The sequence below is a fragment of the Boleophthalmus pectinirostris genome, unplaced genomic scaffold (genome assembly GCF_026225935.1).
Source record: "Boleophthalmus pectinirostris isolate CB_2022bp ecotype Guang Dong unplaced genomic scaffold, ASM2622593v1 HiC_scaffold_1, whole genome shotgun sequence".
NCBI lineage: Eukaryota > Metazoa > Chordata > Actinopteri > Gobiiformes > Gobiidae > Boleophthalmus > Boleophthalmus pectinirostris.
Genome location: NW_026570970.1, coordinates 37,629,029 through 37,656,974, shown reverse-complemented (window position 1 = coordinate 37,656,974; position 27,946 = coordinate 37,629,029). Strand labels below are relative to the sequence as shown.

Below are 27,946 nucleotides of genomic sequence, written 5' to 3'. Positions count from 1 at the left end.
AGAAATATTCACAAAAACGTGTTTAAACTCCGACACCAAACGCGGGTTTGTGTTTGGGCTTTAGAACTTTATTCAAATCTGTCAAATTTAGAAACTCGCCACGTCTGAAGGTCTCAACCATCAGGACACAACCACCTCCAGCCACAAGAAGAACCGTACTAACAGCAGAAACACAAACAGGAGCAGTAGAAGTAGTAATAGTTGTAGTAGCAGCAGCAGCAGTAGTAGTAGCGCAGTAACAGAAGAAGTAGTAGTAGTTGTAGTAGTAGTAGTAGCAGTAGCAGCATTAGTAACAGTAGTAGTAGTAAGTAGTAGAAGTAGTAGAAGTAGCATAGTAGCAGTAACAATAGTAGTAGTAGTAGTACACAGTAGTACGTAGCAATAGTAGTACTCGTTGTAGTAGCAGCAGTCGCAGTAGGGCCTGGTCAAGCAGAAGTAAACAACAAGGCCAAAAATTCAAGTTACTGCATCTGATCTAAAAATGTATTGAACAGATACATATGTACTCTAGTTTATGAAACTGTTGACCTTTTTTCTGTTCCATTTTTGGTTCTAAAGTTCCATATGTTTTAAACAGACCATGTATGAAACATGGAACAAAAATTATTTCCCAAATTCCAAAGACCTGAAAATCATGTCAATAAATGGATGTATTTCATCATATCTTGTGTTATTCCATCTTTGAACTGTTGATGAAGGGACAGGATTTTTGAAAAAAAAAAAAAAAAAGTATTTAAAATGATAAAAATTTGCTTGGAAGGACTGACATATTTTATAGAAAGAGTTTCCTTTCATTTTGAAGTAATATTAACTCTTTCCCCCATGAAGACGACATTTGACGACCCTCCCTTGTTTCCTTAATGACGTCTTTTGACACCTCTGCTGTATCACTAAAGACATGATTTAATGACCATTACAAATGGCTCGGTTTTTCACATGTAATCAGAGGCTGTGATAAGTGGGGGCCACTACAACCATACATACTAATATATGTATGGATTGTTCCAAGTAGGCGTCCAAGGGGGAAAGAGTTAAAGTATTTGGAAGAAAAAAGCTGACAAATAATGTAAAATCCTGCACCTTCTACTTGCTTGCACAATTTTCCCTCCGTTACTTAATAAGAAAATAATAAATAAAAAATCTCATGAGTCAAAAAGTAAGAGGTTTTTCAACCTAATCTTGTACCATATGGTAGAAAACTATATGAAGCAAATATTCAAACCAGTTTGTTAAGGATATGGAAGTGAGAACCAAGAGTTATCACTGTTTGGATTTATTGCCAAAAAGTGCTGCATATTTCATTCCCTCCATTAGTTTTTAAATTTTTTGTCTTGAACTTGAAAGAATCTCACAGGTTTAACTTGACCCTGTTGGAGTGTAACTCTTTCCTACATTCTGATACTTTACTTTATTTCAATAGTTCCTCTAGTTTCTGAATAAGAGACATTTGAATGTCAAAAATCTGCCCCTGTTTCCCTCCGTTACCACTTGACCGAACCCAGTAGCATAAGTATTAGTATTAGTAGTTGTAGTAGTAGCAGTACCAATAGTAGTAGTAGTAGTAGTAGTAGCAGCAGTAGTAGTAGTAGTAGTAGTAGTAGTAGTAGTAGTAGTAGTCAGTAGTAGCAGTAGTAGCAGTCAGTAGTAGCAGTCAGTAGTAGTAGTAGCAGTAGTAGTAGTAGTAGTAGTAGCAGTAGTAGTAGTAGTAGTAGTAGTAGTAGTAGTAGTAGCAGTAGTAGTAGTAGTAGTAGTAGCAGTAGTAGTAGTAGTAGCAGTAGTAGTAGTAGTAGTAGTAGCAGTAGTAGTAGTAGTAGTAGTAGTAGTAGTAGTAGTAGTAGTACAGTAGTAGTAGTAGCAGTAGTAGTAGTAGTAGTAGTAGTAGTAGTAGTAGTACATGTAGTAGTAGTAGTAGTAGCAGTAGTAGTAGTAGCAGTAGTAGTAGTAGTAGTAGCAGTAGTAGTAGTAGTAGTAGTAGTAGTAGTAGTAGTAGTAGTAGCAGTAGTAGTAGTAGCAGTAGTAGTAGTAGTAGTAGTAGTAGTAGTAGTAGCAGTAGTAGTAGTAGTAGTAGTAGTAGTAGTAGTAGTAGTAGTAGTAGTAGTAGTAGTAGTAGTAGTAGTAGTAGTAGTAGTAGTAGTAGTAGTACAGTAGTAGTAGTAGTAGTAGTAGTAGTAGTAGTAGTAGTAGTAGCAGTAGTAGTAGTAGTAGCAGTAGTAGCAGTAGTAGTAGTAGTAGTAGTAGTAGCAGTAGTAGTAGTAGTAGTAGTAGTAGTAGTAGTAGTAGTAGCAGTAGTACAGTAGTAGTAGTAGTAGCAGTAGTAGTAGTAGCAGTAGTAGTAGTAGTAGCAGTAGTAGTAGTAGTCAGTAGCAGTAGTAGTAGTAGTAGCAGTAGTAGTAGCAGTAGTAGTAGTAGTAGTAGTAGCAGTAGTAGTAGTAGTAGCAGCAGTAGTAGTAGTAGCAGTAGCCAGTAGCAGTAAGTAGTAGTAGCAGTAGACCATCAGTAGTAGTCAGTAGTAGTAGTACAGTAGCCTAGAGGCAGCAGTAGCAGTCCAGTAGTAGTAGCAGCCAGATCTAGCAGTCGTCATGTTAGAGGTGAGTTACAACAATACAGCAACATGTTAGCTTTACTGTTAAACATATGACCAGTGTGCGCCAGATCTGCGTCGTTATTCTAGAGGTAAGCTCTAAGAATAGTAGTTGTAAAGATTAGTAGTACTAGTAGTAGTAGTAAAAGTAGTTATAGTAGTAGCAGCAGCAGTAGTAGTAGTAGTAGTAGTAGTAGTAGTAGTAGTAGTAGTAGTAGGGTGACCATATTTCCATTTGTGAAAACCCGGAAACCTTATCGGCGGTGGGAGGTGAGGCCTCGACATTGAGCTACTCTCACCTCGCAAACTGGGACAGAAAACAGAGAATTTCTTGTACAAGTCATTATTAAATGTGCATTTGTGCTTCAGCATATTTCAGAATGACCGTCTGTTTCTGTCTGCTCGCTCCTTCTGAGTCACAGACGCTACGAGAGACGCTCAGTTTAAAGGCCCCAATGAAAGAAAATGAAAACCCAGACATTTGGATCACTTAAAAAAAAAAAAAAAAAAAAAAACAGGACGCCAGGTAGGATGCAAAAAACTGACATGTCCGGGGAAAAATGGATGTTTGGTCACCCTAAGTAGTAGCAGCAGTAGTAGTAGTAGTAGTAGTAGTAGTAGTAGTAGTAGTAGTAGTAGTAGTAGTAGTAGTAGTAGCAGTAGTAGTAGTAGTAGTAGTAGTTGTAATTGCAATAGCAGTAGCAACAATAGCAATAGCAGTAGTAGTAGAATTAGTATTAGTAGTAGTATTACTAATACTACTAATACTAGTAATACTAGTACTACTAGAGGTAAGGTTAAAGAATACAACAACATGTTAACTTGAGGAACTGTGGAACTATGATCAGTGTGTACACCAGATCTGTGTCGTCATGCTAGAGGTAACCAGATGCACTAGTCTACTGAACATTTTCTGGTTCAGGTTCTGCCAAATTTTTGTCTCCATGGAGATGTTATTGCTTTGTCAGTAATGTTCCACAGTATAGACGTCTCTAGCCTGTATTTATTTAATTTCATGTGTTTCTGTTGCTCAAAAAATACCTGGAAACACACATGCTTACTGTGAGCGGGGCCGACTCTCCACTGATTTGACCTGTAACTTCAGCCTGCTTGTCTCCATGGAGATGAATAAGTTTAATGCCATATAGTGGAACATTCGTAATAACATATTCAGGAAAGTTACACAATGCATCACAATGTTAGGACTGGCCAAAACAGGATTTAATCTATTTTACTTTTAAAGGGGTGACTAAAGATGTCTGCTTCTTCAGAAGGTCCACATTCATCTGTGATTGGTTAAATCCTGTCCTGCACTCAAGTACGACAGAGGCTGACCAATAGGAGGAGGAGGGGCGGGGAAAGTAGTGCCTATCTTTCAGATTATAGCTTATAGCTTGAAAAGTGTCGTATAACTAAACTCATTTTTAATAATAATAAAATGGGTTTGATTGAACTTCTCATCGAAATATCAATATATTGTATTGTTTAATGTGATGATACAGTATCAGTATCATGGGCTGCTGTATCAATATATCACCAAGAGTATTTTTGGTATATTTGACTAAATTATTGCCTGTTTAGAGGAAGGAAACTTGTTTATTCGTTTATTAATTTTCACAGTTCTGATTAAAATGTTTTGTTTCATATTCACTTTGCACAGGAAATGGTTTAACAAAGACTTTTAGAATCACAGCCATGATTTAGCCTTTACATTTTATTGAACCGTATCTAATCACTTTGTAATATATCACATTGAACCAAAAGTGCACATGAGTTATTAATGAAGACATGAATGTATTTCATTCTTGACTTTTTGTGATTTCAGAGTCAAATTCTAATCTCTTTGTTTATTTAGTTTAGTTTAATTTATTTATGAAGCAGAGGAGAGGGTCAGAGGAGCAGGAGAGAGGGTCAGAGGAGCAGGAGAGGGTCAGAGGAGCAGGAGAGAGGGTCAGAGGAGCTGAGTTAATTTTTTGTTGTTTTTTTTTGTTTTTTTCCACAGTCTCCGCCTAAAGGTGCGACCATCCCCTATCGACCCAAACCAGCCTCTACTCCTCTCATCTTCTCTGGAGGACAGGTAAGAAAGAACTACTTTTTCAACACATACAGATACAAGAGAACTGAGTAACTTTTGTTTTTGGTGGAACCTAACCAGCTGCAAGTGATCATAAAGATGGTACTGCTTTGCCTGAAATGTTCCCCAGTAAGGCATTAAACATGTATTTCATCACGGGTCTATTGCTTAACCACTGCGGAACATTTTAGACAATCAATAGCATCTCCATGGAGACAAGCAGGTGGCACACTCTCCACCCGAAAAGTTACGTCTTTAATGAAGATGTTGAATTTGTCTCTCTTTTCCATTTTCAGGCCTACACGATTCAGGGACAATACGCCATCCCACACCCAGATGTAAGTTTCAAATGATTTCTCTCATCTAAATGTGAAGTCCAAGTCCTTTCAATCAGACAGTAGTAGTAGTAGCAGATAGTGCTTGTGTCTCCTCTGTAAGTTAATAATCTCTCACAACGTGGATCATTCTGTTATAATTTGGACTATTTAAAGGATGTATAGAAGATTTTCCAAGGAAAGAGAAATGCAGCGACTGTCCTTTTTTAAATGTTGCGCTTCGCTCCTTTTGCCCTTCTCTTCTTCTTCCAGCGACATTAAAAACAGACTTTCTTTTTGAATTCTTGTGTTCCATTAAAACAAAATTTGTGCAAACTGAGAGGAAGCTACAGTTCGAAAAAGATGCCAAGAACCACTGTGTTGGTTGAGTAAACGGCATCAGTGCATGAGAGGTGAACATAAACCACTCAATCCCAGCGCGTCGGCAAGTCGGCGATGCTAGAAACATAGAGAGTTTGATTGACAACCTAACAGCCAATAGATAAAGAGGTAGCCTCGTAAACTATTGGCTGATGTTTATCTGCCCCCACCACGTCCACAGTTGATGGATTTTCATTCTTTTTTTTTTTTTTTTTTTTTTTGGTCATCATAATTACAAGGCTGCTGCATCTCTAATAGTTCTATTTTGAACTTTCATTGACAATTTGAAACAAAAAAAAAAATCCTCCATACAACCTTTAATTTGCAATATGGATCTTAAACAACTTAATAAAAGAAGCAAGTGCGTTGTGGAGTCCAGCAGAGCATTTTTTCTCATTTATACAAAAATGATACACAATCCTGCTGAATTAGGGTGACCAGACGTCCCTATTTACCTGAGACAGTCCCAGTTTTGAGCCTGTGTCCCCTGTCCCTGCAGATTTATACAAAACCAGGGATTTGTCCCAATTTTACACAAGAAATGTCCCTACTTTTGACAAATTTTATCGCTGCCAACAGTAAAGAGGCAGGCATGTCATTGTGAGGAATGCTGTCACGAAGGTCTCGAAAATCAAAAATAAAGGTTGACTACTTCGCGGATTTCACCTATTGCGGGTTATTTTTAGAAGGTAAATGAGGGAACACTGTACTCTCACCTCCCAACCTGTGCACATGGCCTCTCACTTGTCCCAACCAGGATGGAAAACGGAGAATTTCTTGTCCAAGTCATCGTTAAATGCGCATTTGTGCTTTGGTATGTTGCAGACTGATGGACTGTTTGTGTCTCGCTCCTTCTGAGTCACAGACGCTACGAGAGACGCTCAGTTTAATGCCCCCAATGAACAGTACTGAAAACCCGGACGTTTGCATCACTTTAAAAAAAAATTAAAAAACCCGGACGCCCAGGACAGGACGCAAAATACGGACATGTCCAGGGAAAAACGGACGTTTGGTCACCCTAAAATAATGACCTAATTATGCTGAAGTGTAAAGCTAAAACCAAGAAAACAAACCTAATACCTAATACCTCTCCTTTAATGTCTGACCCTTAAATAATAAAATATGATTAAAAAATACATACACTATTCCACCTCTCTCGCATCAGGTCTGTGCTGTTCCATCATGTCTCTTTATGCAGCAGACGGCCTCATGTCCGGGGCCTCTCCTGTTTACTCTCTGAGCTTCTGCTGCTGTTTGCTAACCCAGAGCTAGCTTTGATGGATGTTAGCCACATTTGCGGTTGTTGGTTCAATCGCTCAGGCATAAGGACGACCAAGGCCACAATTTATGACACGTTTCATATGAATTCCATCAGCATGTTTCAGTCAATACAAGGCAGAGCTCAGGGTCTCATTTGGTCGCAGACTTACACACAGACTCTGAGGGGAAAATATAAAACAAAATGTAAACCTTATACACATAAACTCTATAATAGGATGACCAAATGTCTGTTTTTTCCCGGACATGTCCATATTTTGTGTCCTGTCCTGGGCGTCTGAGGTTTTTTTTTTTTTTTTTTTTTAAGTGTCCAGGTAAATGTCCAGGTTTTCATTACTGTTCATTGGGGCATTAAACTGAGCGTCTCTTGTAGCGTCTGTGACTCAGAAGGAACAAGACACAAACAGTCGGTCAGTCTGTAACATACCGAAACACAAATGCACATTTAACAATGACTTGGACAAGAAATTCTCAGTTTTCCGGCCTGGTCGATACAAGTGGGAGGCCATGTGCACAGGTTGTGAAGTGTGGTCCCTCATTTATCGTGGGGGTTACGTTCTAAAAAATAACCCACGATAGGTGAAATCCACAAAGTAGTCAACTTTATTTTTTACAATTATTATATCTGTTTTAAGGCTGTAAAACTCTTCAGCACAAACTTTATAGACTTTTTCAGAGGTGCAACCCTTTTAGCATGTTTCTTAAAACTTATTGCTGCTGTTGTCCTTTTGTTATTTTCCTCCTTCTTTATGTAACAAACTGAAGATTCATTTATTCTGTAATGGAGCCGACAGTGCAGAGCCCTGCACGGGTACATTTTTGGAGACCTGCAGTACAACACCGCACCCGCCCGTTAACCCGAGATTATATCAAACCTTTGCGCTGCCTACGCCATGGACTGAACTAAGACTAAACCAGGACTAAACCAGGACTGAAACAGGACTCACTGTCGGGGTGGGCTCGGAGGTGAGAGAAAGGAGAAAGGACTGATGCAGAGCTCCGCACCTCACCGAGGTAAACGCAGCAATTGCCTGATAACGCTTTGCGGACAAACTGCTCGGCGTTCTCTCTCTTAAGTCCAAGATTAGTCCTGGTTTAGACCTGGTTTAGTCCTGACCCACCCGTGTGTTAAAAAAACCCAAAAAAAAACATGCAAAATTGACACAATAAAAGAAAAAGAAAAAAAAAAAATCTGCGAAAGGTGAACCGCGATATAGCGAGGGACGACTGTAGCTCAATGTCGAGGCCCCACCTCCCACCCCTGGTAAGGTGTCGGGGGTTTTCACAATTGGAAATATGGTCACCCAACTCTATAAAGAAGTGGACTAAGCGAGTGTGACGTCACCCACAGCGTTCAACTCCAAATGAAACTCACTGAAGCCAGCGGTTATAGTAGGGTGACCAGATTTTCAAAATTCTAAACTGGGACACACCCGGGTTGGGATGGTTGATATAAATAAAATTGTGCAAACATTGTGGATTCTCGCGTCACTTGTAATCTGAGGGGCTTCTGATGCTGCAGTTTTTAACTTTATTGTCATTTGCACAACACGGTTTTGTGTATTTTGGCTAAACTAATGATAAATTATGCCCCTCTTTACTGTTGGTTAGGATCTGATTAGTCAAAAACTGTGATAGTCCTGTTTTAGTCCTGGTTTAGTCTTAGTTTAGTCCTGGTTTAGATTAAATTAGTTAAAATATGGACACTTGGGACATTTCTTGTACAAAACTGGGACAAATCACTAGTTTTGTATAAATCTGCTGGGACAGAGGACACAGGACTCAAACCTGGGACTGTCCCAGGTCAATAGGGACGTCTGGACACTCTAATTTAAAGGGGCAAATTTGTTCATATCAGACAAAAGTGTTGAATAAAATCCTAGGATCATCTAGAGCAGGTTAATACGAACATTTTTTAGACCAAAACGACGAGGCTCACTGCAGAGAGCGGCCTTGGTTTTTCAATAGAATATAAACTGGAGCCAGAGTCGATGGAGCCAGAAGCGTGCCCATGCTCACGTCCTGTTTAGAATGCAGCGGCTCACTCTCCTTATGCATTCTGAGCCTTCTAATTACTTACAATGATATGTTTATGACAACTCTCTGAGGCCAGGGCAGTAAAACTAACAACAACTAGCATGCAAACCTCACATTTTCTGATTCTCTGACACTAAAACATTTTATAAAGACCTCAACAGTTGCTTATACACTATATCTGTACTGTTATTTAGAAGTATTTTTTGCCATTTCACATTTTTGACACAGTTTGACGTGTTAAATATTGCAGTTTAGTTTATTTACTCTGAACATTATGGATTCAAATGCTGGAAAATGTTTCTTAAATAATTCAGCTCAGATGTTTCTCATTTCGTCTTCTCAGATTCTGGAGTTTTTCTGGGTAGTTTTGATCTCAGCAGGTGGAGCTTGGTGTGAAATCAAAAATAACTTGCTGAAACAGAGTGAAATGTGTGAATTTTAAAGCCATTTCTGACGATTCATGAAGCTTTGAGGATCAATCTGAGAAGATGTTAGAGCACAAAATGACAGCGATTTGAATATAAAACTCTCCATTTTGGTTAAACTTTACAATTGTGCTTTGAGATATTTTAGCCCAAAATCACCCTCTCCATTCCGTGTCCATAATAAACTGGGAATGTGATTTAAATTCAAAATGGAGGACAGTCAAATGCAGATGTGTTGACTTGGTTTATGGGTCACTGTAATTACTGCAGCTGTCCACATGAAACAAAAAAAGACACAGTTCAGTCTCTTCTCTGTCTGCAAATGGAGTTGATTTTGAAATATGAATGTAATATTTGGGAGCAAATGTTAAATGACACAAATCAGGTAAGTAGGAGATACTATGTCTGTGTCTTGTTCCCTGACATTGCAAACAGGAGGGAGATTTTGATATCTGGGCCAGTTATGTAGCATGGATTGTTGTCACCTCTCAAACAGAGGGACAGTGTGGGTGTGTTCTGTCTACAGGGGAATCACACTCCTCAGGTTTATTCCAGACAGAACATCAGGGGCTGAAGGGGGTCTGGTTTGGGGACCACAGGATCTCATCTCTGCTGATGTTGTCTTGGTGGCTTCATTCAACCAGGACCTCCAACATGGAGCGTGAGATTGACAGGTGGATCAGTGCAGCCTCTGCTGTGATGTGGTCTCTGTATTGGACTGATGTGGTGAAGAAGGAGTCCAGAGGCAAAGCTCTCCATTCAGTCTACATGCCTACTCTCCTGGTTTAGACCTGGTTTAGATCTCTGTTCCTCCCCTCACCTATGGCCTGGAACTTTGGGTAATGACCAGAAGGACAAGATGGTGGATACAAGCGGTTAAATGAGTTTCCACCGCAGGGTGGCTGGGTGCTCTCTTAGAGTGTGGAATGAGGAGCTCAGGCACACTCAGGAAGAGCTTGGAGTAGAGCCACTGCTCCTCCACATAGAGAGAAACAGCTGAGAGGAGGACATCTGTTCTAGATGCCTGAGATGGAGAGCTGGAGGGAGTGTGTGTGGAAAGGGACGTCTGGGCGTCTCTCCATGACCTGCCCTGCATAAGTGGAAGAAATTTGATGGACAGATGGATGAATGGATTCTTGTGAGTGTTTAACCTGTCAGCACCTGTCTCCTCCCCCTCAGCACCTGACTAAACTGCACCAGCTGGCCCTGCAGACTCCTCCCTTTCCCCCCGTGGGACAGACCACCCCCGCCTTCCCTGGTACGTACCCCTGCTCCTGATCCTCCTGTCCTGATAACTAACCTACAAGTCCTACAAACTTCTCCTTGTAACTTACCTGAAGAACCCACCTCCTACACTGTCCTACTAACAAACCACCGACTGTCCAAACTGCTCGACTCCATGGACACCTGACCCCTCACACACACACGACCCCCTCACACACACACGACCCCCTCACACACACACGACCTCCTCACACACACACGACCTCCTCACACACACACACGACCCCCTCACACACACACGACACACCCTCAACACACACACGACCCCCTCACACACACACGACCCCCTCACACACACACGACCCCCTCACACACACGACCTCCTCACACACACACGACCTCCTCACACACACACGACCCCCTCACACACGACCCCCTCACACGCACACGACCCTCACACACACACGACCCCTCACACACACACGACCCCTCACACACACACGACCCCCTCACACACACGACCTCCTCACACACACGACCCCCTCACACACACACGACCCCTCACACCACACGACCCTCACACAACACACGACCCCTCACACACACACGACCCCCTCACACACACACGACCCCCTCACACACACGACCTCCTCACACACACACGACCCCTCACACACACACGACCCCTCACACACACACGACCCCCTCACACGCACACGACCCCCTCACACACGACCCCCTCGCACACACACGACCCCCTCACACACACACGACCCCCTCACACACACGACCCACCACACACATCACACCACACGACCCTCACACACGCACACGACCCCCCTCACACACACGACCTCACACACCACACGACCCTCACACACACACGACCCCCTCACACACACAGACCCCCACACACACGACTCACACACACACGACCCCCCACACACACACACGACCCCCTCACACACACGACCCTCACACACACACGACCCCCTCACACACACACGACCCCCTCACACACACCCCTCACACACACACACCTCCTCACACACACACGACCTCCTCACACACACGACCCCCTCACACACACACGACCCCCTCACACGCACACGACCCCCTCACACACACACGACCCCCTCACACACACACGACCCCTCACACACACGACCCCTCACACACGCACACGACCCCCTCACACACACACGACCCTCTCACACACACACGACCCCCTCACACACACACACACGACCCCCTCACACACACACGACCTCCTCACACACACACGACCCCCTCGCACACACACGACCCCCTCACACACACGACCCCTCGCACGCACACGACCCCTCACACACACACGACCCCCTCGCACACACACGACCCCCTCACACACACACGACCCCCTCACACACACACGACCCCTCACACACACACGACCCCTCACACACCACCTCACACACACACGACCCCCTCACACACACACGACCCCTCACACACACGACCCCCTCACACACACACGACCCCCTCACACACACACACAGACCCCACCTCACACACACACAACCCCTCACACACGACACGACCTCCTCACACACACACACACCACCTCACACACACACGACCCCTCACACACACACGTCCCCTCACACACACACACCCCTCACACACACACGACCCCCTCACACACACACGACCTCCTCACACACACACGACCCCCTCACACACACACGACCTCCTCACACACACACGACCCCCTCACACACACGACCTCCTCACACACACGACCCTCACACACGCACACACGACCCCCTCACACACACACGACCCCCTCACACACGCACACGACCCCCCACATCACACACCCCTCACACACACACGACCTCCTCACACACACACACACGACCCCCTCACACACACACGACCCCCTCACACACACACGACCCCCTCACACACACACGACCTCCTCACACACACACGACCCCCTCACACACACACGACCTCCTCACACACACGACCCTCCTCACACACACACACCCCTCACACACACACGACCTTCCTCACACACACACGACCCCCTCACACACACGACCCCTCACACACACACGACCTCCTCACACACACACACACGACCTCCTCACACACACACACGACCTCCTCACACACACACGACCTCCTCACACACACACACGACCTCCTCACACACACACACACACACGACCTCACACACCACTCACACACACACGACCCCCTCACACACACACGACCTCCTCACACACACACGACCCCCTCACACACACACACACGACCCCCTCCTCACCACACACACGACACCCCTCACACACACACGACCCCCTCGCACACACACGACCCCCTCACACACACACGACCTCCTCACACACACACGACCTCCTCACACACACACGACCCCCTCACTCACACACGACCCCCTCACACACACACCTGCCGCCTTTTCTACTTTTTGCTTCCATTTCCTTTGTAGTTGCTGACACTTTGACTTTCACACCGCACTGTAATAAAAAAAAAATAAAATAAGCTCAAAGCGTTGGAGCTGTTTGTTCAAATGCAGAAGACTGTGCTTGTGCTTTTGAGCGAGACACTTCCTGCCTCCCGTGTGCCCAGCCCATGTGTGAGTGCAGAGGGGTGTGGATCTCTTTAGCTTCCTCTGGTCCTCTAGGTCTAATGCCTATTCTTTTAGAAGATCAAATTTTGTGACTTTCAACAAATTGGCTCTTTTTACTCATGGACCAATACTAATATATTGAACAGTGTTTTTACGTAGACTTCCACCTCTGTTCAAAGTTGTGGTAAAAACATGATTAATGCAGAATATAAAAGAGTTTATTCTGCAAATGTACAAAAGTAGAACCCGTCTCACTGTGAAACATTCAACTTTATTCTTGTGCTGCTGTTAAAGTTTCCTCAGTATTAATAATAAAGGGTTACTTAAACACGTGTGAATGAAACAAAACACAACTCCAGGTCAGTTTTTAAGGAGGAAACAACATCATAACACGACTTAAAGCTCACAGAGGTCGGTTTTGAGGAGCTCAGACTTTGGCGATGTTCTGGACGTTGGATTAAACTCTGTGATCTGGAGGCTCTTCCCCACCGAGGCGAGGGTCTCTGCTCAGTTCTGATGTTTCTCCTGTGTTCAGGTTTGGAGAGTCCAGCCAGCACCCACGAGCTCTCCATCCCCAACGACGTGAGTCTGCTCCCACTTATGTTATTTCTGTATTTATGTTCCAAAGAATGCTGCGTGTGTGAGTGATATGAAACCACGACCTCTTGCTGGGGGTGTTCTACAGTATGTGTATGGTGGAAGGTTCGCCTGTTTCCATGGAGACTCGATGCACGTATTACAAACACAGCCAGTTTTAAGATTTAAACTCAAGAAAAAAAGGGAAAAACTGTCACAGCAAAAACAAACTACTTCCACTTTCCATTCTGTCGTTTAAAGCGAATCTGAGCTAAAATCCCAATGATCCTGGTGTTTTTATTTGACTGTTTTGTCCATTAATAAATTTCTATTCCAAAAAATATGGAACTTGGCTGCAAGTTTGTGATTGTAACTGCTAGAATTTGTGTATCATTTGTACATTCGTTTTTTAAAATAAAACCAGAAATAAGAAAACGATTATTTGTCTCCAAAACTAAAAGGAGTTTTTCAGTTTTCGATTTTGTGTTTAAATGAATAATGGGAAAACAAAACAAATAATGGCCTTTTCCTGTTTCTCTGACTGAAACTACAATGCCGGACTGAACCAGGACTGAACCGGGACTAAATCAGTCTTGGTTTAGTCCTGGTTTAGACCTGGTTTAGTCCTGTTTCAGTTCTGGTTTAGTCCTGGTTTAGTCCTGGTTTAGACCTGGTTTAGTCCTAGTTTAGACCTAGTTTAGACCTATTTTAGTCCTGATTCAGTTCTGGTTCAGTCCTGGTTTAGTTCTGGTTCAGTTCTGGTTTAGTCCTGGTTTAGTCCTGGTTCAGTTCTGGTTCAGTCCTGGTTTAGTCCTGGTTCAGTTCTGGTTCAGTCCATTCTTCATTTAAACACAAAATCGAAAACTGAAAAATCTAGTCATTGTCTATTTTTTCCTTTTGATTTTGGAGACAAATGATGAAGAAAATAGTTGGTTTGTTGTTTTCTTATTTTTGGTTTTATTTTGAAAAACAAATGAACGAATGATCCACGGATTTGCTCACCTCAGTGAGTTTCATTTGACTGGAGTTGACGTCTCACTCCGTTAGTCCTCTTCTGTATTCAGACTATGGTTGTGCCTCAGTCTCTCAGTCGAATGCTGAGGAGTATTTTTCAAATAAACTCTGTCAGCACAGATGCTCTGTTGGCAGTCGCAGTTACAAGTAGCAATTTATTTGAATTATTAAATGAAAAATAAAATGGTAGATTTGGTCTGATGATGATTTTTACTGTATAATTTCCACATAAATCCCCCTGTTTTTCTCGTCGTTCATACATCATGAATATGGAAATGTGACGATTGTCTGGAGCTCAGTCCCTCTTTAATCACTCCAAACCGTGTTCTCATTTTCTGAGCCATAATCCACTTATATTTGACGTCAGTGCTCCCTTATGCTCTCAAACATTACTATTCTAACACAAGTCTAAATACTAAAAATACAGGAACTGTTATCTGACATTTCTGTCTCCATGGAGATATTATTTTCTATTTCCCTGAAATGTCCCACAGTGTGGCATTAAAGGTATCTTGGATTATTCATTTACAGGTGTTTTTACGGCTCAAAAATACTTTGATAAACATGCATTCTTACTAAAGGTGAAGTATAGTTCTGCATCGACTCAGCACACACTGCTGCCATCACCTTGTCGCTGTTGTTTTTGATTTATGGATCTGTGTCAGGGTCTATGTGCCACGAAGTAATTTACTGCCACAACGAGGGGGCACTGAGTTGTGAAATCGCATGAAGTCGTTGGTGGAGTGTTTATGTGCTGGTTACTGTGGAGACACCGGTCATGTAACGATGGCCACTGAGCGGGAGAGGACGCTGATGGAGTTGGAGCTGATAAATATTGTGGAACAAATGCATCTGATACAAATGTACAATGTGTAATGTACACATGTAAATGGTGTTTATGTTTACAAAATGAACCAGGCAAAGTGGAGTGAAATGTATGTGGAGTGGAAGTAGAGAGGACCAATCACAGCCCTTATTGTCTGTGTCACTTCCTTCTATTATCTGCGTTGTTTTGACACATAGTTACACAATTTCACACAGGACAGAAAATTGGGCTCTCCTCTCCACAGATCTGATGGTAGATATGCTTAGGCTACATCCACATGACAACACTCCTGGATTTTTTTCTTTGCGAGCTGCAAAAATTCTGCGTCCACAAACGTACTGGATCAGAAAATATTCATGTTAGACAACAACGGAGCACTGAGTGAAAACGATGTAATACATCTGTCACATCTGTATGTGGCGCTGTTAACAATGATAATAATATTTAATAATGCAGATCTCATCACCGTTTTTTAAACTTTAAGGTAATTTATCCAATTTTAGATGTATCTTAGAAATATAACTGTTTTGTTTTGCAAAAGTTAAACATAAATCACAGAAAGAACTCGTATACTCCACTGAGTCGTGTCCTTTAGTCCGACAGAAGCTGAACCGCATCAGCGACACAATATCGAGCTGTTTTTGATCACTTAGTTTATGCAAATGAGTCATGAGGTTTTAAGTTCTGTTTCTATAAAACGTAAACAAATATGCATAAAACTGTATGGATAGGGAAGACTTGTGTGTGGATGCAGATCGTTTCTGATACGGTGATACGTGGATTCGTTTCAGTGTAAACATAGTGTCTGTTATTGATCCGTGTGTGTAATCTGCGATGCATGTTGTTAGCATTAGCACTAACAGCATGTCTTGGTTGCTGGGCGACGGGAGCGGCTCTGTAGACTACACTTGTCACATTTCTGCAAAGGTCTTGTAGTCTGTGAAGGCTACAGCCTTCACTGTATCGGAAGACCCTGGTGATGACGGGATCGTGGCGTTATCGTTTTCCAAAAGTTGCGGTTTGCTTGTCCACACAACAACACAACGCTGGCGCTCTCAGATTTCTCCACTCTGGAACCCATTCTCAAAAAATTCAGTTTTCTCCCACCAGAAACTCCGGCTCCGTGTGGACGAAAGACCAAAATGAATACAAACTTCTCTGTTTTGACCAAAAAAGGTTGTCATGTGGATGTAGCCTTACTTGATGGAACAGTTTAATGCCATACTGTGGAACATTTCAGGCAAAGCAATAACATCTCCATGGAGACAAGCAGGTGGCTTAACCTTTACCAGAAATGTTACACAGTTAGATTTGTTTAAAGGAGATCAAGATGACAAGATGATGAGGGAACATCATCCTGAGCTTACACACAGTTGTATTGTTTTTTATTGTATTAATAAGTTAATGTCGGTGGGTTTTAAAATGTCACATGGCCAGTGTTCTGTATATAAAGTGTTGTGTGTGGGAGCTCTGTGTGTTGTGATGTTGTTGTGATGATGTAAGCTCATTAGGGTCAGGGGTCAGCACAGAGACGGAGCTGCATATTTAAACAGGAAGTCGACGCACACGGTTCTGTTATTCATAGAACATTCCTTCATTCATATTCATTCAGTTCAACAGTGTTTAGGATGAGGCTGTACGATTATAATACAGCAGTGTTTCAAAAGTCAGATTCTGTGCACATTTTAAACATCTCCAGGAGCGTTCACATCTGAAACAAACCTGAACTTTAAATGTTTTATTTTATACAAACTGACACACTGGGAGGGCATCTGACACACAGAGACATTTGTGTACGATAAAAAAAAGAGAATGTCTTGTTTAAATCGTGCGTGTCGCCCCCTGCAGTTGATCGGGTGCATCATCGGGCGTCAGGGCTCAAAGATCAACGAGATCCGTCAGATGTCCGGAGCCCAGATCAAAATCGCCAACGCTCTGGAAGGTTCCACTGAGAGACAGATCACCATCACCGGGAGTCCGGCCAACATCAGCCTCGCCCAGTACCTCATCAACGCAAGGTACACAAGAGGAGAGGAGGAGAGGAGGAGAGGAGGAGAGGAGGAGAGGAGGAGCAGAGGAGGAGAGAGAGGAGAGGAGGAGCAGAGGAGGTGAGGAGGAGGGTAGAGGAGGGAGGAGGAGGAGGTGAGGAGGAGGGTAGAGGAGGAGGAATAGAAGAGTAGCGGAGGAGAGGAGGAGCAGAGAGAGAGGAGGGTGTGGACAGAGCAGAGGGAGGGTGTGGGGTGGACATAAATCACCATCACAGAGAGTTCAGTCAACATCAGCCTCTCCCAGTACCTCATCAACACAAGTTACAGAGAAGGGAGGGACAGAAAAAGAAACAGACACTTTATTGATCCTGAGCAACATTTCCACTGTGTGTCTTAATGTCCTTTGTGTCTCAGTCAAAGGTCAGTGCAGAGTGCAGTTTAACAGGAGCACTGGTCGTACACAAAGTCATTCAAAGTGCTTTACAGAATAAGAAATACATTCAAATCACAATAAAAACAACACAAATAATCATCATAAAATTAAAGATTAAAATAAAAAAAGAGAGAGATGACTTACATAAATTAGAGAGAAATGTTTTGAGTCTGGATTTAAACAGCGTCACAGAAGAGTCTGTCTCACATGTTCAGACTGTTCCAGGTTTTAGCTGCATGAACCTGAAACTCTGACTCCCCTTGTTTAGTTCTGACTCTGGGCACCAGCAGGAGTTGGTCCCTGAGCTCGTCAGAGTGTGAGATGTTCATATGACACTAACATGTCACAGATGGACTTTGGTGCTCGGCCATGGAGACACTTGTACACATAAAGTCTATTCTCTTCTTTGCCTGCAGCGTTCATTCTTTCTGGGTATTTCCCCTGGAAGGTCTTTGAGTATTTTGGAAACGCATATGATGTAAAAAGCCTGTAGCATCTCAATTGTCCATAGCTTCTTACACCCAGAGTATTCATTTTATTTATTTGAGACAGGAACAACGCACAATTCTGACATTAACCTTAACAGGACAGATGCTTGTACCAGGTTGTAACATCAGTGCTCATTTCCACCTGTCATCAATCAATAAACCTGGGCAGGTTCATTGATTGATTGTATTTAACTGACCTTGACTATCAACTGTTCCTGGAGACCTGGAGCATGTTTTGTGTTGATGGGGGAAACTGGAGGAAACCCATCCAGACCCAGGGAGAAACATGCAAACTGGGGAATTGAACACAGAACTTTTTTGCTGTGAGGCATGAGTGCTAACCAAAGTACACTGACTGCAGGTGCAGTTCAGGACACGTGCGGGTCCCACAAGACTTAGGAAGTCATTCAAATCATTTGCACCCTGCCACACTGACCTCTGACCTCTGCCATACTGACCTCAGAGCAGTGCAGGTGCAGGTGCAGGTGCGGGTGCAGGTGCAGGTGCAGGTGCAGGTGCAGGTGCGGGTGCAGGTGCGGGTGCAGGTGCACGTGCAGGTGCAGGTGCGAGTGGGGCGTGGACCTGAGGAAAGAATCCAAAATCACATGAGCAAAACAGGACAGGATGTCAAAAACTGAGCTCAAAAAATAAAATGTTTCAAAAACTGCTCAGTGTATGAGCTGGGTAGCCACAAGAGCAGGAGGGAGGGAGAGTGCAGAGGAGCAGAGAGCAGAGGAGAGGGTCAGAGGAGAAGAGGGGGAGGGTGAAAGGCGGTTTAGAGGATGACCAAATGTAAGAGGAGACGGTCAGATGAAGCAGAGGGAGGGAGTAGAAGAGCAGAGAAGAAGAGGAGTAGAGGAGTAAGAGGAGAAGAGAGAGAGAGGAGCAGAGGAGAAGAGGAGTAGAGGAGAAGAGGAGTAGAGGAGAAGAGGAGAAGAGGAGCAGAGGAGAGAGGAGAAGAGGAGTAGAGGAGAGAGGAGAAGAGGAGGAGGAGTAGAGGAGCAGAGGAGAGAGAGGAGTAGAGGAGCAGAGGAGAGAGAGAGAGAAAGGAGAGAAGAGGAGTAGAGGAGTAGAGGAGAGAGAGGAGAGAGAGGAGAGAGGAAGAGAAGAGGAGAGAGGAGCAGAGGAGAAGAGGAGAGGGAGAGAGGAGTAGAGGAGAGAGGAGCAGAGGAGAAGAGGAGAAGAGGAGAAGAGGAGTAGAGGAGCAGAGGAGCAGAGGAGAAGAGAGAGAAGAGGAGAGAGAGGAGAAGAGGAGTAGAGGAGCAGAGGAGAGAAGAGAGGAGAAGAGAGGAGAAGAGGAGAAGAGGAGTAGAGGAGAAGAGAGGGAGAAGAGGAGTAAGAGGAGAAGAGGAGAAGAGGAGAGAGGAGAAGAGGAGAAGAGGAGAGAGAGGAGGAGAGGAGGAGAAGAGGAGAAGAGGAGAAGAGGAGAAGAGGAGAGAGGAGAAGAGGAGAAGAGGAGAAGAGGAGAAGAGGAGAAGAGGAGAGAGAGAGAGAGAGAGAGCAGAGGAGAGAGGAGGAGGAGAGGAGCAGAGAGGAGTAGAGGAGAGAGGAGAAGAGGAGAAGAGGAGTAGAGGAGTAGAGGAGAAGAGGAGCAGAGGAGAAGAGGAGAAGAGGAGAAGAGGAGAAGAGGAGTAGAGGAGCAGAGGAGAAGAGGAGAAGAGGAGCAGAGGAGAAGAGGAGTAGAGGAGCAGAGGAGAAGAGGAGAAGAGGAGCAGAGGAGAAGAGGAGAAGAGGAGTAGAGGAGAAGAGGAGAAGAGGAGAAGAGGAGAGAGAGGAGAGAGAGGAGTAGAGGAGAAGAGGAGAAGAGGAGAAGAGGAGAGAGAGGAGAGAGGAGAGGAGTAGAGGAGAAGAGGAGAAGAGGAGAGAGAGAGGAGAAGAGGAGAAGAGGAGCAGAGAGAGAGAGAGGAGAAGAGGAGAGAGGAGTAGAGGAGAAGAGGAGAAGAGGAGAAGAGGAGAGAGGAGAGAGCAGAGGAGAAGAGAGAGAAGAGGAGAGAAGAGGAGAAGAGGAGAGAGAGAGAGAGAAGAGGAGAGAGAGAAGAGGAGAAGAGAGAGAGAGAGGAGAGAGAGGAGCAGAGGAGTAGAGGAGAAGAGGAGAGAGGAGAAGAGGAGCAGAGGAGTAGAGGAGAAGAGAGAGAGAGAGAGAAGAGGAGAGAGAGGAGAAGAGGAGAGAGGAGCAGAGGAGAAGAGGAGCAGAGGAGTAGAGGAGAAGAGGAGAGAGGAGAAGAGGAGTAGAGGAGAGAGGAGAGAGGAGAGAGAGAGAGAGAGAGGAGAAGAGGAGAAGAGGAGAGAGAGGAGAGAGAGAGAGAGAGAGTAGAGGAGAAGAGGAGGAGCAGAGGAGAAGAGAGAGAGAGAGAGAAGAGAAGAGAGAGAGAGAGAGGAGAGAGGAGAAGAGGAGAAGAGGAGAAGAGGAGAGAGAGGAGTAGAGGAGAAGAGGAGAGAGAGGAGAGAGGAGAAGAGGAGAGAGAGTAGAGGAGAAGAGGAGAAGAGAAGAGAGTAGAGGAGAAGAGGAGAGAGCAGAGGAGAGAGGAGTAGAGGAGAAGAGGAGAAGAGGAGTAGAGGAGAAGAGGAGAAGAGGAGAGAGGAGAGAGGAGTAGAGGAGAAGCAGAGGAGAAGAGGAGAGAGAGAGTAGAGGAGAGAGGAGAGAGAGAAGAGGAGTAGAGGAGAAGAGGAGCAGAGGAGAAGAGGAGTAGAGGAGAGAGAGAGAGAGAGTAGAGGAGTAGAGGAGAAGAGGAGAGAGAGAGAGGAGAAGAGGAGCAGAGGAGTAGAGGAGAAGAGAGAGAGAGAGGAGAGAGGAGAGGAGAGAGAGGAGAGAGAGGAGAGAGAGAGAGAGAGAGGAGAAGAGGAGAAGAGGAGAGAGGAGAGGAGAGAGGAGTAGAGGAGAAGAGGAGCAGAGGAGAAGAGGAGAGAGGAGTAGAGGAGAAGAGGAGAAGAGGAGAAGAGGAGAGAGGAGAAGAGGAGAAGAGGAGAAGAGGAGAGAGGAGCAGAGAGGAGAAGAGGAGTAGAGGAGAAAGAGGAGAAGAGGAGAGAGGAGAGAGGAGAGAGGAGAAGAGGAGCAGAGGAGAAGAGGAGAGAGGAGAGAGAGAGAGAGAGGAGAAGAGGAGAAGAGGAGAGAGAGGAGGAGAGAGAGGAGAAGAGGAGAAGAGGAGAGAGGAGAGAGGAGAGAGGAGAGGAGGAGAGGAGAGGAGCAGAGGAGAGAGGAGAAGAGGAGTAGAGGAGAGGAGAGGAGAGAGAGGAGGAGAGAGAGGAGAAGAGGAGAAGAGGAGAAGAGGAGAGAGAGGAGTAGAGGAGAAGAGGAGTAGAGGAGAAGAGAGAGGAGAGAGGAGAAGAGGAGAGAGAGAGAGAGAGAGAGAGGAGAGAGGAGAAGAGGAGAAGAGGAGTAAGAGGAGAGAGAGAGAGGAGAAGAGAAGAGAGTAGAGGAGAAGAGGAGCAGAGGAGAAGAGGAGCAGAGAGAAGAGGAGAGAGAGAGAGAGAGAGAGAAGAGGAGAAGAGGAGAAGAGGAGAAGAGGAGAAGAGGAGAAGAGGAGTAGAGGAGAAGAGGAGTAGATCAGTGTGTGACAGAGACTGAAGTGTGTGTGAATCATGTGACTTTTACACACTGTGCAATGTGTTTATGATTCAAGCTGCTACTGTGGCAGAGTGGTTAGCCTCCCTGTCAGTCCTCGGAGGTTGCGGGTTAGACTCCTGATCTGTCCGAGTGCAGCGTGTGGTGATCAGCCCGTCTCCTTTTTTTTCTCCTCTTTTGAGTCGGATTAAACGCGGTTCTTTCCCAAACCGCCGCAGCCACGTCCACCTCTGCTCCTTTAATCCCGTCTCTCTTTGAATTCTTCCGTTTGAAGAGCGATCAGAGCCAAGTTTGTGATGGAGAGAAGGAGGAGGAGGAGGAAGGGAAGAGGTGGAAGTAGAGGAGGAGAGGAAAAGCTGACAGGTGATAAGGAAGGGTCAGTTCAGGAGCGTCTGCAAACATTCAATCCGCGGTGAAATGAAAATAACTGTGAAATGAAATGATCGGATCTGAAATTCAATCTAACGGGAGGAGGCGGAACACTTTTTCTACAAAACTGTTCAGTATTTACATCTGGATTTACATCTTTTTTATTATTATTATGATGATGTCGATGCTTTTCACAGTTTAAGTTTGCTCAGACTTTTGGAGGCGGAGGACACACGCCGGCTTCTCTGCATGGAGAGAATGTTCCGCAGTGCGGTTTTAAACTTATGTTGCAGAATTGGCCCTGTCTCGTCACCTGTGCTCGTCTCCAATGCCAGTTAGTGATGGAGAAGTTTAATGCTGTACTGCGGAACATTCCAGAACATTAAAAACCGAACACACTGGACATACTGATACTCTGAACCCAACACACCTACTGTGAAGAAGGAGCTGGTTCCAAACTCTCTCTCTGGGCTCTCTCTATCTTTCACTCTCTCTCTCTCTCTCTCTCTCTCTCTCTCTCTCTCTCTCTCTATATATATATATATATATATATATATATATATATATATATATGTGTGTGTGTGTGTGTGTGTGTGTGTCTCTCTCTTTATTTCTCTCTGTGTCTTTCTCTCTCTGTCTCTGTGTCTCTATCTCTCTATGTCTCTCTCTCCATCTCTCTCTCTGTGCCTCTCTCTATCTCTCTCTATCTCCCTCTTTCTCTGTGTTGCTTTCTGTCTCTCTCTGTGTCTCTCTCTCTGTGTCTCTCTCTCTATCTCACTATCTGTGTCTCTCTCTAGCTTTGTGTGTGTGTGTGTCTCTCTCTCTTTATTTGTCTCTGTGTCTTTCTCTCTCTGTCTCTCTCCATCTCTCTCTCTCTGTGCCTCTCTCTATCTCTCTCTGTCTCTCTCTATCTCCCTCTCTCTGTGTTGCTTTCTGTCTCACTCTCTGTGTCTCTCTCTTTGCTTTCTTTATCTTTCTCTGCCTCCCTCCATCTCTCTCTGTTGCTCTCAGTCTCTCTCTCTATGTGTCTCTATCTCTCTCCGTGTTGCTCTCTCTCTCTCTCTTTCTCTCCCAGTCTCTCTCTCCCTCCTCTCTCTTTCTCTCTCCCTCCTCTCACCCAGTCTCTCTCTCTCTTCTCTCTCTCTGTGTGCTGATGATGTTTGAGGAGAAGTTCACAGGTCACAAGTGTTAGAATCTGTCAACACAAACGAGCTGTGAAAACTAGTTTAGAAAATCTCTCACTACGTCCACAAATCTGCTCCTGTATTTTATTTATTTTTATTTATTTATTTCAGACAGGGACAGCACACAATTTTTGCATTTTACCTTAACAGGAGAGATGCATTGTACATCAGGTTGTAGCATCAGTGCTAATTTCCACCTGTCGTCCCTGGGCAGGTTCATTGATTGATTGTATTTAACTGACCTTGACTATCAACTGTTCATGGAGACCTGGAGCATGTTTTGGGTTGGCTGTCTGCTCCTGTCTGCTCCTGTCTGCTCCTGTCTACTCCTGTCTGCTCCTCTGTCTGCTCTCCTGTCTGCTCCTGTCTACTGTCTGCTCCTGTCTGCTCCTGTCCTCCTGTCCTGTGCTCCTGTCTGCTCCTGTCTGCTCCTGTCTGCTCCTGTCTGCTCCTGTCTGCTCCTGTCTGCTCCTGCCTGCTCCTGCCTGCTCCTGTCTGCTCCTGTCTGGTCTTCTGCTCTTATAAAAATGACTCAATGAAAAAAAAAAAAAAAAAAAAAAAAAAAAAAAATCCCTAAAATAGTTTCTTTCGCTTCTTTGAAACAAATGTAGTAATACTTTTTCTCTCTCTCCTCCTTTTCCAACCCTCTCCCCCTCTTTCTCTCCTCTTCTCAACTTCTCACTGTCCCACTTCTCTTTTTTCATCTATCTCTCCTTCCTCTCTCATTACCTCCTCCTCTTTGTTTCTCTGTTATTCTCTCTCTTCTCCCCATCTGTCTCTCTTCCTCCCTCCCTATCTCCTCTATCCCTCCTCATTTTCACTCCATCTTCTCTTTCTTTCTTTCTTTCTTTCTCTCTCTCCCCCTCCCCTTTCACTCTCCTTTCATCTCCTCTATTTCTTTCTCTCTTTCGCTTCTTCATCTCTCTTCTTGTTACGCTCTGTCTTATCCTTTCTCTCACACCTTGCCTCTTCTCTCTCCTCCTTTCTTTTTCTCTCTCCTCACTCCTTCTTTCTGGCTTTCTCTCCTTCTTCATCCTTCCTCGCCCTCGCTCTTTTTCTCTCCTCTCCTCTCTCTCCACCCCTTGCTTTCTCTTTCTCACTTTTCTTTCTCTCTCCACTGCCACTACCACTCCTCCCTCTCTCTTCTTATTCTTCTCTCTCCCTCCCCTCCCTCTTTCCTTCCTTCCCTCTTCCTTCCTTCCCTCTTTCCTTCCTTCCTTCCGTCCTTCCTTCCCTTCCTCTCCTTGTTTCTTGTGTTTTTCAGGTTGACGTCTGAAGTGACTGGGATGGGCTCCATCTAACACACACACGCGCACACAGACGCACACACCCCTACACACACACAAAAACACACACACACACACACACACACACACAGACACAGACACACCCCCACTACACACACACACACACACACACACACACACACACACACACACACACAGACGCACACACCCCAACACACACACACAAACACACACATGCACACAGATGCGCACACAAACACAAACACACAGAGACACACACACCCCTACACACACACACACACACACACACACACACACACACACACACACACACACACACACACACACACACACACACACAGACGCACACACACACACACCCCTACACACACAGACGCACAGACACACAAAAACACATGCACACACACACACACACACACACAGACACCCCTACACACACAGACGCGCACACAAACACAAACACACAGAGACACACACACACACACGCACCCCTACACACACACACAGACACACACACACACACACAAAAACACATGCACACAGACACACACACCCCTACACACACACACACACACACACAACACACACACACGCACACACACAGACACACACCACACACACACACACACACAGACACACGCGCACACAAATACACACAGACACACACACGCACCCCTACACACACACACACACATACACACACAGACGCACACACAAACAAACCCCCCCCCACACACACACACGCACGCACGCAAACACACATGCACCCCTACACACAAACACACACGCACCCCTACACACATACAGACGCACACAAACACAAACAGACGGAGATACACAGAAACGCACACAGACGCACACACGCACATGCACACAAACACACAGAAACGCACACAGACGCACACACACAGATGTGCACACACACGCACACAAACACACACAAGGACACGCAGAAACACAATACTCACACGCACACACAATATACTCATGTACACACACAATACTCATGTACACACACAATACTCATGTACACACACAATACTCATGTACACACACAATACTCATGTACACACACAATACTCATGTACACACACAATACTCATGCACACACACAATACTCATGTACACACACAATACTCATGTACACACACAATACTCATGTACACACAAAATGCACACATACAGACACACACAGTCCTCATGCACACACACATGTATTAGAGAATACTGAAGTCACAGTCACTTTGTTTCATTTTGTCGTACGATGATTTTGTGCACTACTGAACGAGGAACCACATTTAAGCTGAGCTCTGGAGGTCTCTGTCCACGTTTACATGAGGGATTAACTCTGAATTTACTGTTCAGAATTAAAATACTCTTCTTCAATTTCACATGGAAATAATAATTCTGAATTAAGGTTTACATTTACATTTACGTATGTCAGCGTCTGGGGGTGGGGAAGGTTCTGATTGGACAAAGACACCAACGGATTTACGTCGACTGGAAGAAAACACACACTTCAGCTGCTCCCGGCTTTTCTGTCATCTCCACGGACACAAACGCGATCCAAACTTTTTCCGCAGTGGTTCTGATAATTGTGCAGATGGAGAATTGTTTTACCACACTTTACGTCTGTCAGCTGAGGAGGAGAAGGGAAGAGTGTCGGAGAAAAGAGGAAGAAGACAAACTGAGCAAAATCTGTCACAAATCCAAAGAGCAGTGGATGAAAGTCCAAAGCCAGGGACTGGTGGAGCCGAATCGTCCAGAATGACCTCAGTTATTTTTAAAAAGAATAAACATGATCCAAGAATAAATTAATTCGGTTTTAAAATTGGAATAAACCACCTACTTACTTCAGAATTAAGTTTCATTCTGAATTATCATTTTCATTAGGAAATCAGTGTTGAAATGTCTTTTTTTTAAAGTGGAATTCATTTTTATTCAGAGTTAAATCAGTTTTATTCGGAATAAAATCTCGCATGTAAACGTGGCATGTGTCTCTGACGATGTGAAGTGTTCAGTGTGGTTTGAGTTTTACACTGGAGTCTGTTCACACTGGAGGATTCACACGTGGATGGAGCGCAGAGGGACGTGTATTATCAGAGTCATAGCAGTCATGTTGTTTTTAGGATATTCTAAATGACATTATAGTGTATCGTCAACTATAAACATGAGATGCAATAAGATCTAATATAAAAACAGAGACTTTTCTTTTCTTTTCTTTTTTTTTTTTTTTTTTTTGCACAAGGCCTGTTACGAGAGCTCATTCTGAAGCACTGTATACTGTTACACAGGGCGGTGCCAGGTCGGGGCCAGGCTCAGAGGGGCTCGTCACGTTCTGCCCGTAGACGTCAGTGTCACGTGATAAACCTGCGACTGTTAGTCCAACCCAAAAATTCAAATGTTCTGGCCGTAGTTGAACCTAAAGAGTCAGATACAGACAAGACACATTTATGTTTACTGGTTTAGACCTGGTTTAGACCTGGTTTAGTTCTGGTTTAGTCTTGGTTTAGACCTGGTTTAGTGCTGGTTTAGACCTGGTTTAGACCTGGTTTAGACCTGGTTTAGTCCTGGGGTTAGACCTGGTTTAGTCCTGGGTTAGACCTGGTTTAGTCCTGGTTTAGTCCTGGGTTAGACCTGGTTTAGACCTGGTTTAGTCCTGGTTTAGTCCTGGTTTAGTCCGGAGTTAGACCTGGTTTAGTCCTGGTTTAGACCTGGTTTAGTCCTGGTTTAGACCTGGTTTAGACCTGGTTTAGACCTGGTTTAGTGCTGGTTTAGACCTGGGTTAAACCTGGTTTAGTCCTGGTTTAGACCTGGTTTAGACCTGGTTTAGACCTGGGTTAAACCTGGTTTAGACCTGGTTTAGTCCTGGTTTAGACCTGGTTTAGTCCTGGTTTAGTTCTGGTTTAGTCCCAGACGGCCTCCTGTTGTACAGTTTAAAACACAAAGCATGTTTGACCAAATATTATACAAACATTTTTCACAATTTGCATTTTTATTTGATTTGATTGTGTAAATTTAGTTTATTAAATGATCAAATTCTCATTTCGCTGTATCCCAGATTTTCAGACACTCTTTTGTCCTCACTGTAAGTTTAAGTACAATCAAACAGAACCAGCTTTGCCTCTGACGCAAAAACCCTGAAATATGCAACTCCTGAATGAACAGCCATAGCCGTAGTTTAAAAGTGCTTTCAAACCGCTAATTGTAAAAGTTTCTTGTAAAACATATGAACAATTCTAACCTCTGACTTTCACTTTGATGAATCTTTGGGATTTGAACAGAA

The 27,946-nt window shown here is 44.4% G+C and overlaps 1 protein-coding gene across 1 annotated transcript in view; it reads left to right on the top strand.

The window, feature by feature from the left end:
- Positions 1-24,693, top strand: part of LOC110163832 (poly(rC)-binding protein 3) — a 50,477-nt gene extending 25,784 nt beyond the window's left edge. The window contains exons 9-15 of the mRNA XM_055154204.1: positions 3,409-3,462; positions 4,584-4,658; positions 4,952-4,993; positions 10,270-10,348; positions 13,488-13,534; positions 17,217-17,386; positions 24,657-24,693. Of these exons, the coding sequence (XP_055010179.1) occupies positions 3,409-3,462; positions 4,584-4,658; positions 4,952-4,993; positions 10,270-10,348; positions 13,488-13,534; positions 17,217-17,386; positions 24,657-24,693 (504 nt within the window). The remainder of the gene's footprint in view (positions 1-3,408; positions 3,463-4,583; positions 4,659-4,951; positions 4,994-10,269; positions 10,349-13,487; positions 13,535-17,216; positions 17,387-24,656) is intronic.
- Positions 24,694-27,946: the final 3,253 nt, after the last annotated feature.